The following is a 19,034-nucleotide window of genomic DNA, read 5'->3' as shown; positions in this document are numbered from 1 at the left end:
CAGGGTTGTTCACACACACACACACACATGTACCAAAGTATGAATATATACTATAATAATATACTACAGGAGATGAGCATAATTATAATAAAATATGTTTAAATATAATTTGTGAAGGTGAGAATGACGTATGAGCTGAGAAAGACTGTGCAAAGCAGCTGCCATGTAGCGATGCTGCTATGGAGTCTGACTGCAGATGAGCTGCATGACCAGCTCGTCTTTGCAGGGTGGGTGAAGCAGCCTGCCACTGATGGAGCTGCGTAAGGCCTCCGCAGGCTCGTGCAGGAGGTGAGAGGGGTTGTCCACGATGGATGTCGGCTTGGCCAACATCCTCCTTTCGCCCAACTCATCTACGGAGTCCAAGCGGTACAGCCCAGGACAGAACGGGCCCTCCTGACCGGTCTGCTCAGTCTCTTCCTTCTCCCCGGAAGACCACTGCACAGGGGAGTGCAGACGCAGTCATTAGAAGTCAGGATTCATATGCAGAAAAATTAAATGTTGTCTTTCCGTGGAGGATAACAAATGTTTCGTCATTGCATCCTGTTTCTATGCTACCTGCTTGATTGAAGTCTTCTGGGCATCTTTAATTATCAGAACTGTCGAGGGTGGTTTCACAAAGATAGTTTCGACCTGTTTGTACTGTTAGGTCTTAATTCTGCTCATGGATTAAGACCTAACTTCTAATGCAAGTGTAACATTCACTAAAATAAAGACTGAATGATTTTAACCCAAACAAACTCTCATGTTTATTCAGAAAAAGAAAAGTAACTGCTCAATCTTCTCCGGTTTAAGGAAACATGAGTGTGTAAGAATGCATACGACCTCTAACGTTTTCAGTCCTGTAGAAATGTCATGTTAATCATTTAAATTGTGTGTGTGACTGCAGGGCGATGTGACTCTTTGATTTTTATATCAGAGTTACATTCTTTCTGTGCTTCACTTTTAAACTCCACAAAATACTTAAATAACAAATAGAAAAAAGTAAAGAACAAAAAAAAGTTACACAATTAAGGAAGAAATTTTGTTTTTACCATGACACACCTGGTCTCACTTAAAGTCAGATTCTGTGATGTTTTCTGTGTGGCTTGTGAACGCTGGATGTCTCCTGTCTATCACTGAACAAATTCAACCGTGCACTTTGTTAAATAGGTCAAAAGATATTTAAATTAAATCTGTTCCTTTAATTTCTTTGGAGCAGTGTAGTTGGGGGTATTTATGGGGATGTCCCTCACCCATGGAGACCTTTTAAGTAGCCTTAATCTTAATATAACCGTCTATTTTTATGCAATATGTATCAGATGAAAAACTGTGTTACACCTTATAAAATCTTGATCTTAATGACTGAACCATCCATGCAATAACATCAATATTAAATCTATGTTTTTACATAAGAAACACTCATAATTACACTGAATTGTTATTTAAAAAAAAATGATTTTAAACACTTAGAAAAGCTGATCAACAAAAATGTATGTCAGGGTTTGTACTTTTAAATATTCATTACTGTCTAAAGTCATTTTTTAAAAAGCCTTAAAATGTACAAGTACAAGTAGTAAAAAAAAGTGTCTGAATAAAAAGTTCCATAAAGAGACTTTAGGCGGGTTTGACTTTGACCTATTTATGTTAGCAAATGTTCAGTATGTCTTTTAGAGAGTAGCACGGACTGGTGAAAGTGATGGTAGTGGAGCAAACAGAAAACAGACGTATGTTAAACTGTAATTGAATTTAAGTGGCTGTTTGTGTCATTATGATTGCAGCTGCAGTTCATTCATGGCTTTATTTCCACAGCACGTCTCCGGTTAGAACATACAGTGAGCCGGTCCCAGGTGGGTGATAATGTGTAATGATTAGCAATCAGTGTAAGAATGATAGCAGGCCAATGGAAATAAAAAAGTTCCCCTATAAACCAATGGTGTGGCCACATTGTTACAGCGCTCAGCGAATCCCCTGCGGATCTGATGCAACAGGGCTGCAACTAAAGTTACACCTTCGAACTGCAACACGGTGTCCTTCCGCTGCGGCGCTACGGAAACTAGAGCCGGTTGGACCGTTTGCCGGAGTAAACCTCAATTTTCTCCGCTTCTCTCTGTTTAAAAGTTTGTTTAAGGTTTTAACAACATCTTTAATGTTACTTCATGCTGTTTTAAATGAGACTGAGTTGTTTATGTCTATGTTTTTGAGTCACTCATTCTTCCACTTATAAACATTTTAGTTTTAATAATTAAATAAATATTTTACGTTTCCGCAGCTTCTTAAAATAGGAGAAATGCGAAAGAAACACAACAGCAAAAAAAGTCTATATGTTTTAAATGAGATATTTTCACATTATTTTCATAAATAACCAAAATAAAATTTGTGAATTAATATGAAGGAAAATGTATCTTAGCCCCTTTCTTAACAATGTTACAAAGTGCCTCATAAAAACACTTGAAATAAGATCAAAGATAATAAAATAAAATATAAAATAATGTTTAAAAAACACAACAACAAAAAAAAACTATTTACACAGAGAAAACAAGCTTTATTTAAAAAAAGGTTTTAAGAAGATATTCCTTTGTGTTTTAAATGACGTTATTATCATAATAAATGCAAACAGGAGATGTGAAATGTGTGTGTGCTGCTTTCACACACACTCTGCTCTCTGGATAATGGGAAAGTCCCCAGGTTCATGACGTAACGACCGGGTGAACTCTGCAAAACCGCGGAGGGATCTCGTCTGCCGTGATTGGGTCCTGGCATTAGGAGTTGCAGAAGTAGCGGACTTAAAAACTTTCTGTCTGCAAGTCTGTTCGTCGTCAAATAGCACTTCATGAAGAGTCCCTGACTTCCAAAAGGGGAAAATATGGCTTTTTAAAACAGTGACTGTCTTCGTCTTCACCGTAAAGCTTCGCGTGCTTTGCTTCAGCAACGCACTTTAACCAGCCTATTCAGAAACTATGGGGTAAGTACAGCTGCTGTGTACCGCTGTCTAAGTTAGCAGAGGGGGGACAGAGGAAAGTTCACTCCTAATTGTAACTATTTTAACTCTGTTTAAACTAACGTTACATTGTAAATGTATCAATTAAGCAGCTTATTTACGTCATTTACGTCACTATTTCAGTCATTATTAGGTTCTATTTTAAAGCACCTTGTCAAACTTACTTTTAATTTGTAAAAAATACAGTTTGTTAAACTTCTTGTTTTTAAATGCACAACAAATGTGTTTTTTAAGATTTGTATTCTGTAAAATAACTTTATATAATATGTAAGTTAAAGTTTGTAATAGTTTTCTTCAACTCATGTAAAGTCTTTATTCTGTTTTTTATTTTAATTTTGTCACATTTCCCTCATGGTTCATTGTGTTTCAGTGTGTGTTAAGTTACTGTTTTGCACGTTATTGCTTGATAATTAATCTCTGATGACATTAATCAATAGTTGCCCTCCTGCATGAGGTGACAGGTGAATTGGAAATCAATAATCTTTAAAAAGAATACATTTTTCTTTTATTTTGGTTACATTTTGAATATTTCAACTACTTTGTCTTTCACATTTTGAATTAAAATAGATCCATTCAAATAAAATGGATTTAAAGGCTGCAAAAAAATAAAAAAATGTTTATTTTGTTATTTTTCTTCTTCAGGTCTTCAGGTGTTTTCACAACTCTTTCATCCACTCAGTGCACGGTTTGTGCTTTTGAACAATTTAATCGAAGCAGACGACACAATGGCGGCATCGATCCTTCGCAGGAAAATTCCTCCCATTTCCACAGGCGAGCTCGGCGCTCCCCTTCTCCGACAGGCTAGCCGCGGCCAATCACGGCAAAGGACGGGGGCGGAGCCAGCGGAGAGGCAGCACTTAATTGGTGAGTTTTGCCAAGACGCTTTTTTATTTTTCCACATCCCGAGGTCGGAGCCGCAGTGCAGCACGGGGCTAATGTCGTACAGTGAGTACAGCTAAGTGGATATTTATCGAATGCAGACGATGCTGTTCAATCATTTTCAGATGATCGGTTAGTTGTTCACTTGGATTTGTCGGATGTTTTGCTTGATTTTTAGCTTATTTTTTCACATTTATCTTCTCTATCTTGCGTGATTAAAATTTTTTTTTTCTGAATTGAATTTTTTTATTTTATTTCTGTTTTCTACAAAAACAGCTGAATGAAAAAAATGGATTGTTTTACTGATTATATGCTGATTATTTTTAATTTTCATAGGTGATGGTCATTCAGATTGGATGACGGAAAAAGTTGATTTGTCTTCATTTGTGTCGACGACCGAGTCCTCTCCCAGCTCATCCCTTCCACCCTCGCCGTTAGAACAAGATGTCAAGGTGCCCTCGGATCTGGAGGTCATGACCTCTCTACTGCAGGAGGAGCTGGCTCAGCTGGAGGACTACTTCCGCTCCGAGTCCTCATCCACCACAAACAAGTTGGAGAAATCCTCAAAATGTGACAAGGGCGCTCAAGGCATGGGCTCCCAGTCTTATTATCAGTTACCCTATGGCTCGTATGGGACCAGCCAATCAGAAACCAGCCCTGTGGTTGTTACCTTGGCAACAGGGGAACTGGACCTGGCCAGCTTCTGTGGCGGTCCCATCAGCAGAACCAAAATAGCGCGACCCGCTCCCTACAACTACCACCACCGCTACCACCACCACAACAACGGGCGACGGATCCTCAGCGAGGCGGTGAAAGTCGGGGAGGAAGTTGGACTGGATTCGTGGGGCTCCAGGGGAAGTTACTCAGGAAGCACAGAGTTGTCTGTGAACCACTACTCCACGCTGAAGACAGTGAGCAAGAGCAGCCTCGGCGGCGTCAAGAAGGTGAGAGAATGTGCTTTATCGTTGAAGGAAGAGGAAAGTTATTGTTTTTCAGAGGGAATGTTTTGCAGCGAAGAGATTGCTCGAGGGTTTTGTCTGGGCGGCTCGTACGACAGCCACCACAAGAGAGACGGACAGTTGATGCACAACGTGAAGGTAAATGTAAGTTACGACAGCACGGGGTTGGAGGTCCTGCACTGCAGCAAAGATGGAGGACTTTCTGGGGGTATTCCCCAAGAGACAATGGTGGCTGGGGACGGCTACTTCCACCAGTCGATGGCCGGCACGGAGCCTTACCATAGCTTTATAGGAGACCTCGATCAGCCGTCACAAGCACAGGCTGTAGAGCCCCAACATGGCCACTACCTCTATCCAGAATGCCTTGCAGACCAAAGCTACGAATGTCTGTCCAGAGGGGAGGCAGAGGGGACGCTGCTGGGCGCCCCAATCCACCGCCCCACCCAGAGGCTAAAGGATGAGCCCTGCTCCCTCAAACCGGCTCTGGTGATGGGCGGCTCTCTGGAAACTGGCACTGGAGAGAGGAAGCAGAAGAAGAGAGACCAGAACAAAACTGCTGCTCACAGGTAAACAATGGACCCTTTACTTTTTCTGCCTGTTAAAAACATGCTTTGACCTTCATTAACATAAAAAAAATGTGTTTTTTAGTCAGAAATGTTGCATGGCATTTAGGAAAATCTGGTTCATAAAGATAAAAAATATTCAAAACAACAGCTGAGATGGGTTATTTTTTATTAAAGCCAAGTTTCCGTGACTAATAACTGGTGTTATTCTTGTTCTTTTGCGTTTCAATCGGCTGAATGTACCTAAAACTTTATAACTTAACCAGTGGTGTTATATAAAGCAGCTTCCCCAGTGCTTTAAATGTCCTGCACAGTGAAGGAGGGAAATGGAAAGTCCCTCACTGTCTGCCAAAATCTGCCCCACCTAACTGTTTCTATAAGTCTGTGTTTGGGTTTCATTTTCTGTCTGAGTAAAATGGGATAAATGTGTAAAGATGTTTGAACGGGAAACCTTAGAAGTTGGAAAAAGTCTAAATCTGTCAGTGATGTAGGAGGTGAAGTAAACACAGCGTTATCTCAGGGGAGGGATGTCTGAGCCGTGTGTGTAATCCACCCGATGTAGCTCAAAGGTCACGCTGGCTTTGACTCGTTTAATAAAGATGCAAGGCAGCAAAAAAACCTAAACCTAAACCTGCTCTTCCTTCATCACAGGTACAGGCTGCGTAAGAGGGCGGAGCTGGACTCTCTGGAGGAGGAGCTGCACGGCCTCGAGGGGCAGAACCGGGAGCTTCGTGACAAGGCGGAGTCGGTGGAGCGAGAAATCCAGTACGTCAAAGATTTACTGATCGAGGTCTACAAGGCGCGCAGTCAGCGGCTCAAACAGGACGGCAGTGCCTAACAAAAAAAAAGAAAGAAAGGACGCCCACCTCTAAGAACCGAAAGCACCGAGAGAAACATCAAGTCAAGAGCACCAACTGGTTTTTGTCTCACAAAAATGAAATGGTAGTTGCATGATTTTGGTAGTTCTTTTCTAAAAAACAAAAAATAGTTCCGAGAGGACGGCCGAACAAAAACACACCTTTTCCTCCACAATAAAAGCGAAGGTGACTAAACTCTAACCAGCCTTAGCGAGGCGGCTTCCAGAGGAGATGCTGAACTTGTCCGTGACCACTGTGATCCGAACTGCACTCACAGCCTTGTGATGACTGCGCTTGCGACGATTGATCGTTTACAAAATGCTCTTTGAATTAGTAGTAGTGATTGAATTTTTGCTTGTGGTTTTTGTGACACACTCACATCGGCAGCATCGATGCAGATCCATAACTAAATATATATTTTATTTTATATTTTTATTTTTACTTAATATATTCATTTATTATCACTTTGCTTAGAAACAATCAACTGAATAAAGGGATTGCTGGAACACAGTGTGTAACATGCTCTGCAGAATATTCATTATCTGACACATTTAGAAGATTTGTATTGCTAAAAATGTTGAGTATTTACACTTCTTTACCCCCACTGAGATACCCAATGCATGTTTGATTTTGGAAAAAGCATGTGCGAGTGTTATTTGAAGGCAATATTCTGTTAACTGCATGGCTTTAAGATCTCCACCGAGTTATTCTTCTCACCAGCCGGCGGCTCTCCTCCCCCCTCGTCGCCGGTGAGACTCATGCTCAGGATTTGGTTTTCTGCTCTGAGAAACACAAACATTGCTTCTTTTCTTCCTCTCTTCTTCTCTCGGCTGTATTTTTGCGAACAAACAATCACCTGTTGACGCAACAATAAATCGTTGTTGGGTAACGGTACGACTTCATGGGAATTTTGTTTTCAATTGATCAATTTGATGTATCTGAAATTCAGGTGCTTTTAATAATGGATGTCAATGTCAGGAAATTCTACATCAGGTAAATTGCAGCCAAATAAACCACTTATGTAGTATCATTCATCTCTGCCTTTTGGACTGTTTTTCACTGCATGCTGCCATTCAGAAACACCTCTTACAGCCAGTCTCATGAGCTGCACGCAGAGCGGCACACACGCAGAATAAGAAGAAGGTGGGATTAAGAGATAAAGAGGGATGAAGAGGCTGCCCCTCCTTTCTATTCTGCGCCCTGCCCCGTCCAGCCCTCTTTTTCTGGCTGCAATGCAGTCAGAGTCCAAGTTACTTCCCAGGGTTCACCACAGGACGGCAGGCTTTGATTGACACCTGTGCTTAAAAAAACAACCTGTTTCCCTTCAAATTTAAGAGGCTGAATTAAGTCAACAAGCAGCCGCACTAAAAGGGAAATATGTTAAGAGGAATACTAATTGGCACGTCTCGTTATTTTTCACATCTTCTTCCTGCTGCATGTCCGATCCTCCAGGGCTGAAAGTGCAGCGATATCAAGCTCCAACAGTCAACAACACACAACATAAGTTGACTATCTCATCTCTCAGCTTGTGCGTGCGCCTGTGTTTGAGTGTGTGCATGTGTGTGTGTGCGCGTGTGTGTGTGTGTGTGAAATCTCTTGGTATCTCTCCTAGCAGTCGTAGGCCTTTCAAGTGCATGAGGCAATATCACACAATACTTGCAGGAGGAGGAGGAGGAGAGAGATGCAAGTGAACTATCAGAATAAAAAAGTAGTTGGTTGACAGAGAATGCCGTTAAATGTATTGATTCAGTTTGTTGTTTGTTTTGATACAGATGCAATGTAAAAACACGGATTGTACCGCTGAAATAAGATTTATAACCTGATTTTGCAGTGTGTTCAATAAAGTTCTTCACTATTACTTATTATTTTTTTCAACAGTTTAAGGTGAGATAAGGAAGTCGTGCATCCAGGCAGGTTTTTGATGCTTATCTTGGTCTGTAAATGTTTATTTTATTATAACATGAGTCACAAATGAGCCTAATTACAGCTCAAAATGACAGATAAACACACATAAAGCTTTAAAACATGGAGCAAATTTTAAGCAATTACTCAACGTTTGAAATACTAGAAAAAAATCTGATTTAAATACGTTTATTTTTACATCATAATGACACGTTCATCACTGCAGAGCCACAGATAAACACACAGTTTATAAGGTAATTACTTGTATATCAAAGGTAATGTAAGGATAAAAGCACAACAAAAGCAGACATGTTAATTTACAACATATAATATGTTAATATACTCAATATGCAAATGTGCATTAATGTCACATGAACGGCTCTATAGACAGCCATGAAAACACAGCGTCTGCATGGAGAACTGAATCCATCTCTCATGAGTGCATGCAGAATATTCTGCTGTATGCAGGGCGGCTTCACCACCAGGGGTCCCTCTAGGCCTAGAAACAGGCCGCACTGGTGCCATGCATGTCTGTTTCTTACAGTCACCCTGTAACATGACAATAAAGCACTGATACGCGTCGCTATGTTACAGACCAGATGTTCAGACGGGGGTCAAATGAACACCCTCAACATAAGATGATAATAACCTGAAGTGGGGACATTAAAGTGTCACATGAGTAGAAGAAGATGCAGAAAGATGATGAAGAAAGTCTGCAGATCCACTCATTAAATAAAGGTTTTTATTCAACTATCGGATTCAAAATCTTTCTTAAAGCTGCTGTGAGGAACCTTCAGTTTGTGTTGATTTTGGCGCCCCCTGTGGACAAAGCCGTACCTCTTTCTCTTTACTGAAAAAATCTCATCCTGCTTTCTTTAACAGTCATATGAATCACTCACTTAAATTTTTGCCCTGGGAAATGTATCTTAATCGTCACCTTCTCTCCCGCCAGCGGTTTCAGGCATTAAAAATAACTATGTAGAAATAATCAATCTTGCCTCCGATGGTCTGCTTTGCTTTTGTAGCTCATATTGAGTAACCAGAATGAATATCAGTACGTTTCATAAGCAGTGAAAAACTCCTCACAGGAGCTTTAAATAAAGGTACAAAAGTATCATCAACAAAATGTACTCAAAGTTTTAAAAGAAGAAAATTCAAGCAAGAGTGTTTGTTTTATTATCCCTGATGTGTTCATGTTCATGGAGCTGTTGTGTAGTTTACATCCATGACTGTACAAGGCATTTAAAAGTCTGTGTTGGGCTTTGTAAGTAAAATACTAATTAGCAAATCCATTATCTGTACTGCTTATTGGGTTGATCCCAGCTGTCCAAGCTGTTCAAGAGGCGGGGTTACACGCTGGACTGATCGCCAGTCATTTACACGGCTGACACACAGAGACAGACAGCCTTTCACGCTCACACTCACACCTACGGGCAATTTAGAGTCACCACTGAACCTAACGAGCATGTCTTTGGACTGTGGAGTACCTGGAGGGAACCCACGCATGCACGGGGAGAACATGCAAATTCCACACAGTAAGGCCCGTTTCTGTGCCTGTTTCTGAAGTACAGAGAGCGATAAAATTCAGACTGTTGACTTACAAACTGATAAACATGATCGGCAGTTTCATTGCTGTCATGAAGAAGCAAATAAAGTTCATGAGTACAAACGTGCCTATGTATGTTATATACGTGTGCTCATATGAACCCTTTCAACGCCATGTGTGTGTTTGTGTGCACATCGGCGCGTCTGATGTTCCTGTTGTCCCCAGATGACTGAGGACTGAGCACGAGCCATCAGGTTTGAAATGAATCAGCTCAGCGAGGCGTGCTGAGCATCGTGAAACCCACAGGAGGAAACAGAGAGGGTCCAGACTGTGACTAAATGTTCTGATAACATGTGGCAGTGAATGTGGAGAGCAGGAGCGCTCAGACTGCTTGGTGCAAGTGACTTGTTCCTCCTGTTTATCATATTCACACGGCGGCCATTTTCCTCTGATGTCACATCAGGATGGAAAGTTTAGAGTCCAGTCGTAATGTTGTGCAGCTGTATTCCAGGCTGCAAATCGTACACACACACATCCAGTTACTAATTTGAACCACTCCCACACTCACCTGTACGCTGTGATTGGCCCAGGGAACCACAACAGCGGCCCTCCTGAAAACGTCCCGTGCAAAGCAAAACAACAGAATAGATGCAGAGGGAAGTGTCTCACAAGGGTCTGCACACACACTCACCAACACACATGTAGAGAGGCCCATAAGAGATGATTTATATTATGTTTGTAAAAGTCTTTTTTTTTTTTTTCTACGTATTACACCTTTAAGCTGATTCAACACCAGAGTTGTCCTCATTAGACCTGCATCCTTCGAAGGATTTAGTTTATTGGAGGACGGTGGTTACACACACACATCCACTCGGTGCAGGGCAATCCAAAAACAGCAGCAAGGAAAAGGAGACCATCCCGCTAACTCACTCCACAAAAGGTTTCATAACCAGTGTTTCAAAGCAATGGTCTTCGTCAGGTGACAAATGGGAGCCACAGCCATATATATAGATCTGCACATCAAGCTTGCACCACCAAGGCTGATAAGCACTATGATGACAGTTTGTGGTGAAGCATGCAAACTGGTGACATACATCTATAAAACACATTATTCAAATACAACAACAGACAATATGCAAAAGGAAAATGTTTACATTATAACTGAACAACAGCATAACACAAGTCATCTTTTAACATCAAGGACAGATCCTAACTAACATGCCTCTTTGAGAAGCCTTACATTACACAATTTAGTTTAGAACATAGAAAACAAACATGTGATAAATATAAAGAGTCTGTTACAAAAGCTTGACCTGTAAATAAGATCCCCACCGACCTCTTTTATACTTCTTACAAACAGAATACAGTATGAACCATATGCTAAATGTCAGAGAATACTGCTTTTAAAAACAATAGAATAAATATAGCTGAATGATGCAACACATGCACAGGTGGATGTAAATCTAACAGTAACCTTGGCACAATTAAACTCAGAGAAGAAAAAGGTAAATAAAGGCAGACAGGTCTGTGTTGACCTTGCAAACAGCAGGTGGTTAAACAGTCTCCACTCACGGCCCATTTAACTCTTCCTAAGTAAAGCTTCGTCTGAACAGCAGAAGGAGTTTGATTTGGTTCATGGTTTTTTAAGTTTCCATCACTGTGAGGATCTTTTTTTAATTGGTGCTTAGAGAAAGAAAGAAAGTAAAACATATCCTTGCATTAATCCACGGTGGCCCTGGAATACACTTTAAAATGTGAAAGTTTTTGGTTTCAACTCAATCGAATAGCCAGTGTTACACGTTTAAGAAAACGAAAGGGACCTTGAAACAAATTATCTTTAAAAAAGGTTAACTTACACGACGTCAGCTATGCTAGCTAGTTAGCCCTCTAGTTACCTGTTGCTAGGTGACAGGAGCGGCATTTGATGACCCAAGGGTAGACCAGACCGCCTCATTTAGGTTTGGCTTTAACGTCTACGCAGGCTATGAATGGACGTGGACTGAGACACAGCTTATGAAAGTTTATTCTTGACCTGAGAAACAGCAGCTGACAACAGAGGTCCACTTTTTGTCTAATTGTTCATCTGTTTTCATTTTTCCTGACTGTGAGCAGCTCATCATTTCCTTTGTGCATTGTGGTCAGTAGATCTATCCATCACTATATCTCAGCATGCTCAAAAAGTTTGCATGTATGTGAATATTTAAAGAAAGTGGAATTTTGCACTTTTCCAGCTTTAATGCAGAGGAAAAAAATCTGCATTGAATTAGCATCAAGTAGAGAAGTGGGGCACCGCCACAGATAATGACCGATTACATGAGATGTTCTAGTCAGTGATGAAGCAAAGACAAATAATCCATCAGCACCATCAAACAGCAGCTTTGTATTGACTGTCTCAGTGAGGTGTTGATATTCCTGTGAGCGGTCATGCTGGCCAAAGAAATAAGAAGGCAACACAGGATCATACCAGAGCCGGTGGGGGAGGATGATGTGGGAGAGGAGAGGTGATGCAAGAAGGGGAGAAATGGAGGAGGAGGGGGTGGAGGGACCACAGTGAGACTCCAGTAATGTTGGAGAGCTGGAGCTGAGTGGAGCAGAATGGCCTGCAGCTCTGTTTGAGGCTGTGTGTACAAACCGGCGAGGAGGTTTTAAATTCATTATGAGCAGATGTTTTCAGCTGGAGGAGAAGGAGCTGCGTGAGGGGGGTGAGGTTAAACACGCTGGGCGAGGTTGTGGGGGGTGGAAAGGGGGTCTCAAGAGGCCAGACTGGATGGAGATACAGAAGACCACACAAATAATACAGATCTCTGATCTCCAGCTTCAGTTCAACCTTACACTGCTAAGAAGGAAAGGCAAGTGGTTGTTAAAGGAAGCATGTGTTAATCTGCACATTACATACTTTGACTTCTTGTGTGCAAAGGTGTTATTTCAGCCTGAGGGATGAAAGCAGGAAAACATGTACAGTCTTGACAATATGCAGTCAATAGTTCATAAATATGCTCATACGTATACATATTCTCAACAAACATGATTCAACAAGTGAGGCCCAGATGAAAGGAACATACAGTCTTTGTAGACACCGACTACACACCTCTCTGTTTTTTAATGAGCTTTATTCAACTGACAATCGCAGGAATATTTTTATAAAGTCAGTGTCGACTCATCATGGGAGAAAAAACTTGTAAATGTATCAAAGCCTGAAACCAAACCTGTCCATAAAGACTAGATTTTTCCAGAGCAACAACGAAAGAATGCTGAAGTGCCAAAAACTGCAGTTCCTCATGTGGCCACTAGAGGCTGGCTCCAAAAGTGAGTCAGTCCCCATTAGGCCCCATGTTAAAATGCCCCAACTTTACAGCAGAATAAAACATGTTTACAGCCTGGTACAAAAACAGTTTTGGTGTGTGCACATTTCCCCGTTCATGAGAACCAACCATCATGGTGAAGAGGGGGCTGAGCCTGAAGGCAAAGCTTTCCATCTATGTTCCAACCCCTCACCTGTGCTCATGAGTTTTCTCTGCAGGGTGTCTGGGCTCAGCCTTACCCTTAAATACCACAGGATCTGTCTCCGGCGAGTTCCGTGTGCGACGCGACCTCTAGAGTTGATCACCCCCATTCAAGTCAATGCTCGTGATTCCACAGCACGCGCCGCGGTCCGTCTCCTGCGCATCCCAGAAGCGCCTCTCCACTCTGCTCGGCTAAAGATAGGCGCCGAGTCTATTTTTGACGGAGTCCTCTTCAAGCACGCGTGAAGCTGAACAGAGTAGATCGTTCCAAACAGGAAGTCACACACAAATACAGCATCGAGCATCCGGTCATTTCAAAATAAAACACTATGTTCAGACCGGTACAGAATCACGTTTTTTTAACATCAAGACACTGAAATCTTGAAAAAAGAATACTTTTAATTAAGTAGTGTTCTCAGCATGTTCGAAGCACAAAAATCACAGAATGATCTCCAAAGGAGCAGATAATCAACCTCGGGGGTGCAAACTGAACTTTTGTTTGTGTGTTGCTCTGTTGAACATTGATGTTATCGCGTAATTTCGCAATTCTTGCACGATAACGTAGTTCTTCCGCGATCTTGTGATCTTGTAAATCTCTTCCTGTGGGCGAGGGCTTGAGTCGTCTGATAGAGCAGGATCACGGCGCAGGCGGAACACACGAGTAGAGCCGCTTCTCCTTCACATCCAAAGGAGCCAGTTGAGGTGGTTCGGGCATCTGATGCGTCCTGGGCGCTTCCGTGTGGAGGTTTTCTGGGCATGTCCAACTGGGAGGAGACCCCGGGGCAGACCCAGAGCTCGCTGGAGGGATTATATATCCCGTCTGGGCTATCAACACCTCAGGATCCCCCAGGAGGAGCTGGAAGACGTGGCTGAGGAGTGGGACGTCTGAGCTAATTTGCTGAGCCTGCTGCCACCGCGACCCGACCCCGGAGAAGCGGAAGAAAATGGATGGATGGATGAAAACAGTATGTCCGATTCACTTTTATATAACTCACCCATTTTCATTATATTAAGCTTTAAGTTATGCATAATTAATGTTGTTGCTTTGAGTGACAGGTGTGTGCTGCTAGCTGTCTGCTAGGTGTCACATCAGGAAAATCAGTCACTGAACTGAACCTCTGGGGAGTGTTTGTGCAAATAATATGTCTTGCTGATAGACTCATAAAAAGTCTGTGCCCCCAGTGATTAGTGTAGCATTATTTTATGTATTTGTTAGCAATAATTGGCAGGTATCTGCACTCATTGTACCTGGCTTGTTAGCTGGTTAAAGCTAGCTAATTTTCCCATGGGCATTGACTGTATAATTGCATATCTTTTACAACATAGGTGTTTCCAGCCCCTCCCTCCTCTCCAGCTCCACCCTATGGTCACTTCCGGCTCCAATAAAAACCAACATGTGGACATTAAACCTAACTTGAGGCTTCAAAACGGCAGTCCAAAGGGCGAGGTCATGGTCACTTTCTGGCCTCTTCTGCAGCCTTATGTAGACCGTGGACAGCCAGGACACGACGAGCACCATGGAACAGGCTCCTGTTTAAAGCCCTCTGCACGTGGAAGGATGGAAAACTACTGCTTCATGCCTCTGTGTGCGTGGAGTGAAATCTCAAGCTGCGTCACGCCTCCGATCACACCCATTTCTCTGACGTCCAGGAAGTATTTTTTTATCACTTGCTTAAACATCATCTCCTTTTGATCTGCACGCTGGGTGTGTTTAATATCTGCACTCCCTCCTGTAGAGCACAACAAGTCACCTGTGTTGCGTTTGAAGAGCTAAAATTAGAGAGAACAGAACACTGAACATAATGGAGAATTAACTCTTTTTAATGACAGTTTAAAAAAGAAACCTGATAAACAAGGACAACAATATTCTTAAATGTCAAGTCTGTCTCTGTGCTACTCTTCACCTCCACCAGAGGCCCTCGAGCGTTCCCTCCATTCACCATCCACACACCTGTTTCCACTTCATCATCAGCCTCTCTCCTTATTGACCCACCATGTTCCTTATTATTGTGCAAGTTTATCCCTGTGTACATGAGCTTTGCTTTTCCTCTTTGAGTGTTTGTCACTCAAACCTGGACCTGCCAGTACCTGCCTGTAAAGTTTTCTTATAAACAGAGGCAGCTGCTGCATTTTTCCCCACAACAAAAAGTAAGCAAACTGTGTAACCTCGCCACCTTTCTGTGGAAGAGCTTTTTGGATACTCCCAAACAGAAGAATTCTTCATTGTAAGATAAATAAGGATTATTTATGTTTGCTTAATGTTAAGTCAACTATTATTCTTTTGTGAGTCACCCGTCGATTCGAGATGGATGCACAGTCGAATGTTAGGAAATATAAAACACGTCAGAACAACAAACTTACTAAATTTAAGGCACCCGAGTGGCTAGTGTGTAGGATGTCGGGAGTGGTGGGGCGGTGCCCTAGCGCCCTCTACTGGCCAGCCGCCACTGAACAATTCATGATCGGGCAGTGGAACATAGCGATGGTGAGGGTGCATGTTGTGCTTAGAGACGATGCACGCAGTACGGCCGAGGCTATGGAGGTGTGTGGAGTAAAAAGCTTGGGCCTTGTTTTGTATTGTGCACTTTCCTTTTTGATTCTATTACTTCTGATATGGCGTCATTTTGTTTTTATGCACAACAGGCTTTCTTGTGTTTTATGTTGACACGTCTGATTTGACAGTTTGTCAAAGCATTTACTTTGTTAAAGTAAAGATCTCTGCTCACTGCATCTCAGCCTTTCTTACCCTCAGTGTGCATAAACTACACATTATGAACTTATTTTAAAAATACAAAATGTGACAAAATATCGGTAATCTTATCGGTTATCATATCGGCTCAAAACAATCCATATTGTGCATCCCTAAAAATGATTGTTAGCTGATATAACTGTAATCTAGAAATGTATCCGTTCCCGCTGCAGCGACAGCACCTATCAAACAGTTATGTTAACGAGGATGTGATCTTGGCTGTTGTCTAATGTGAGCTAATAAGTTGTCAAGTTTTAACTTGGCCCGTTGTCCTGTCAGATTTTCGCTACACATTGTTATTCAGACGCGTTTCAACATCTCATATTGCCTTTTATAGGTTTGCACTGGAGTTTGTGAATGCATGGTGCATCTTGAGCAGCAACCTCAATCTGCATTTGGGTCCTTCTCTGCTGCCTGCACTCTTAACCAGCACAGTGATGCCTACTTAGTGTTTTGTAATAAAAATCGGTGTTAAAGTCGAGCTGAAACGGCATTTCGAGAGTATCTAGCTTCCATATCGTGACGTATTTCCCAGTGAAGCAGGACGTGCAGGCGGGACATATCATTAGAGGGATTTGATTTGATCGTTGAGAAGTAGACAGACGTTCTCCACAGCGCAGCAGCTAGCTAACTGACCGAGCGTTCTCGGTGCTCTGCGGCTAAATGTTGCAGATTGATTGGCTGAAGTTGTTTGATGCTAACTTACGTAAGCACGCCTGAAATTTAGTTTTACCGGAAGAAAAAATGATCGGATTTAAGAATATGGAGAAATGGATTTTCTGTATTTTTTTGGCCTATATTGTCAAATAGATTCACAATATTACCGGGGATGTGATCTAAAAGAATTAAAATGAAATTTTTCGTTTCACCTCGACTTTAATGTATTTTTGGTGGATGTTGGTATCACCTCTATTTTCCCATTTAACGTATAATACATACTGTGAGTACTTCTGCAGCTTCATGCACTAACGCCTTTCATCAAAGTGAAATATGGAACCGGTCTGATGAGACAATAACTATTTTCCCCTCAGGTGAATAACAAAGTGATTCTTTCTGCCCCACCTGGTGTCTGTCTTTGAACAGGCAGCGAAACATGCACAAACACATGCCAACTCCTCCGACCTGCCTTAATTGTGGTCTGTTGCGATTGTCAGTTTCTGTTATGCAATTCAGTTCCTCATCTTGATTTCTGTGCTTGAACCTTCACCGCAAATTTACACCTTCGTGAGTCGGCCTATGTACTTAAGTACTGGTTATTTCTTTGTAAGTCGTGACTAAGCCTGACATCAGTTCAGTTAGTCTCTTAATAATCTTAGTCATGTGAAAGTTGGCTTCCTCTTTCCCAGTTAAACACTGTTTCATTGAAACTTAGCACTGAAAACAAACTGCTCCCAGCTGGTGCCACTAGTCTGAGGACCACGCTGGCCCTGCAAGCCCCGACACATCCAGGTAATCCTTCAGAGACACATGAAGGAGTCTGACAGCTCGAGGCGCGTGCTGCTCTCCTGCCTTAAGGTTGAAAAGACTGACATTTAAATTGTCACTAATGTTCACTCAGTGGTGTCAATGTCAACGTCTAATCCGAATTACATAATCATTCATATTTTAATATAGAACTGGTCCTCTATAACCACGATAGTATTAGTCCTCATTGTTAGTTTTGTATTTAGTTTATTCTGTGTTCTTGTCACGAGTTAGTCTTGTTTACTTTGTATTTAATTTGTGTTTCATTCGTGAGATCATTCCCTGTCTTACTTTGTCCCCTCGTCTCTCGTCTCTCCTGCCTTTATGTGTTTCCCGCTTGTTTGATTGTGTGCCCTGCCCTGATTGTTTTCACCTGCCCCTTGATTGTCTCACCTGTGTCTGATTAGCTTCACCTCCTGGTTTCTTTAGTCTTTGTGCTCCCCTGTCTCAGGGCTGGTTCACTGTCTTTGTGAAACCAACGTACGTCTACCCTCATTATACCTGCACAACTCAGTTTATTAAACTCTCTCAGCATCTGGGTCCTCCACCTTTATTTTTACCACAACTGTGACACATACAGTTTGACTTAAGAGTTATAATCCATATTAATGTGTTTCAAAATGATACAATCTTCGATATTTTAAAGTTCAACAGCAGCGAAAGGTCCCGAAGCTTTAAGAAAACGCACATCCATCATCCATCAGTGACTTCTTGTGTACCAGATCTGTAAATGAGCTGCACTTATTTAACGCTTTTCTCTCTCGTCTTCCGACCGCTCAAAGCGCTTTTACTCTACATGTCACACAGGCCTTTTTCAACAGGAGGAAAAGCACAGGTGTGTATAGCAGCATTAATGATGGCTGTGTTCCATTTAGCTGCTTCAATGTCATTTTTAATTTACATTTTTAACCAGCTCTTGAGATTAAACATCTCTTTTTCAGGAGTGTCCTGGCCAAGCCAGCAGCAGCACATCAACAAGTTTCAGACAAACACTGAGCGGCCACACAAACAAACATAACACGACTGTAATAAGTCACCGTTCATGGTCCTGGTTGTGTGCATGCTGACTGCCTGTCATGGCGTTCCCATTGTTAGAGTTATTATAAACACCTGTGCTGTTCCTCCTGTTGGATGTAAAAATGTCCGCTGTGAAAAAAGCCCATTCACCCATTCACACACTCATTCACACACTGATGGCAATGAGCTAAGTACCAATCTCTAAACAGGATCGATAAACAATCATACCTGATGGCTATACCACCGGGAGCAATTTAGGGTTCAGCGTCTTGCCCAAGGACACTTCGACATGTGACTGTAGCGGTCAGGGCTCGGACCACCAACCTTCCGATTGATAGACGACCAACCCTGAGCCACAGCGGCTCCTAACTGTGTGCAGGAAACAACAAGATTACCCAGGTTTTGGTTCCTACGAGGGTTCTTTTGTCGCTGTGGAATCGAAACAGGTATTGAGTTGTTTTTTTTTAATGGTATCGTAACCAATTTTAAAATCCTGGACTCTGAAACTCCTAGAATTCGTTCTTAACCCGCTTCTGGTGCCCTCGGTCATCATGGTCCGACTCTCTGGAACTCTCTACCGATTGAAATAAGGTCTACTACAACCGTGTCTTCTTTCAA

General features: G+C 42.1%; 1 protein-coding gene across 2 annotated transcripts; it reads left to right on the top strand.

Moving 5' to 3' along the window:
- The first annotated feature begins 2,748 nt into the window (after nt 1-2,748).
- atf5b (activating transcription factor 5b) lies at nt 2,749-8,093 on the top strand. 2 transcript variants are annotated; one of them, XM_069676737.1, is made up of 4 exons: nt 2,749-2,941; nt 3,620-3,841; nt 4,193-5,381; nt 6,030-8,093. In XM_069676737.1, the coding sequence occupies exons 2-4, from the start codon at nt 3,703-3,705 to the stop codon at nt 6,214-6,216; spliced, it is 1,515 nt and encodes a 504-aa protein (XP_069532838.1). In that variant the 5' UTR covers nt 2,749-2,941; nt 3,620-3,702; the 3' UTR covers nt 6,217-8,093. The 2 variants fall into 2 exon arrangements, with proteins under 2 accessions (XP_069532838.1, XP_069532839.1); XM_069676738.1 differs by lacking the exons at nt 2,749-2,941; nt 3,620-3,841 and adding an exon at nt 3,887-3,922.
- The last annotated feature ends 10,941 nt before the right edge of the window (nt 8,094-19,034 follow it).

The sequence above is a fragment of the Semicossyphus pulcher genome, unplaced genomic scaffold (genome assembly GCF_022749685.1).
Source record: "Semicossyphus pulcher isolate SPU_LCO1_2020_fin unplaced genomic scaffold, fSemPul1.0.p SCAF_26, whole genome shotgun sequence".
Lineage (NCBI taxonomy): Eukaryota > Metazoa > Chordata > Actinopteri > Labriformes > Labridae > Semicossyphus > Semicossyphus pulcher.
Note: the sequence above shows the minus strand (reverse complement) of the source record. Positions and strands in the feature narration are given on the sequence as shown.

Bases quoted from the DNA above. Each gene is read 5' to 3' on its own strand.
- atf5b (XM_069676737.1), top strand. From the start codon at position 3,703: ATGGCGGCATCGATCCTTCGCAGGAAAATTCCTCCCATTTCCACAGGC. The intron at 3,842-4,192 runs GTGAGTTTTGCC...TAATTTTCATAG, and splicing joins GGAGAGGCAGCACTTAATTG to GTGATGGTCATTCAGATTGG. The intron at 5,382-6,029 runs GTAAACAATGGA...CCTTCATCACAG, and splicing joins AACAAAACTGCTGCTCACAG to GTACAGGCTGCGTAAGAGGG.